The sequence below is a fragment of the Bison bison genome, unplaced genomic scaffold (genome assembly GCF_000754665.1).
Source record: "Bison bison bison isolate TAMUID 2011002044 unplaced genomic scaffold, Bison_UMD1.0 scf7180017849657, whole genome shotgun sequence".
In the NCBI taxonomy this organism is placed as follows: domain Eukaryota; kingdom Metazoa; phylum Chordata; class Mammalia; order Artiodactyla; family Bovidae; genus Bison; species Bison bison.
Window position 1 is genome coordinate 29255 of NW_011480230.1, and position 626 is coordinate 29880.

Consider the following 626-nt stretch of genomic DNA (forward strand, 5'->3'; position numbering starts at 1 on the left):
CTCCACTACACACACACACACACACACACATGCACACATGCTTATGCTCACACCCACCACACACGCACGATCCAGTTGACAGCCTGAGCTAAGAGAGGGGTGTGGGGGTGGCCAGGGGTGGGTCACAATCAGAAAGGTGAACGGTGGCGAGAATGGCTGTAGAAAGATGCATAATTTTGCATTATCCCTCACAGTGATGGGTTCTCTATAGATCTTCCCTCCTCCTCTTCCTTTTCCTCGTCTTCCTCAGCGGCCGAGAGCTCCTCCGCCCCTCGAGACCCACGGCGCTTGCTCCCCCTGCTCCTCTCGCTCTCGGCCTCAGCCCCCCCTCGCAGGGGGACACCAGCAGCACTGGGTTCTTCCTACATCCTCCACCACAGCCAGCCCAGGGCGGAGAGGAGGGTCAGGGGCCCTGGGGGCCTTGGGGCCGAGTTTTCCAGGGATCCTGGGCCTGGGGAAAGAGAGAAGGTCAAGGCAGGAGGCCCGGAGTGGAGAGAACCCATGCGTGTGTCTCCGCGTGTCTTGTTTCTGGGGTCTTGTCTGAGGCCTCCTCCTAAGGGCCTTTCCGGGTTTTCACTCAGGGACCCTGCCCCCTCCCCACACTCTGTTTTAATCTAATCTGGCTC

The 626-nt window shown here is 59.6% G+C and overlaps 1 protein-coding gene across 1 annotated transcript in view; it reads right to left on the bottom strand.

The window, feature by feature from the left end:
* Positions 1 to 7: 7 nt before the first annotated feature.
* Positions 8 to 626, bottom strand: part of IGLON5 (IgLON family member 5) — a 27861-nt gene continuing 27242 nt past the window's right edge. Inside the window, exon 11 of the mRNA XM_010847579.1 lies at positions 8 to 451. Coding sequence (XP_010845881.1) covers positions 363 to 451 — 89 coding nt within the window. The 3' untranslated portion in view covers positions 8 to 362. The remainder of the gene's footprint in view (positions 452 to 626) is intronic.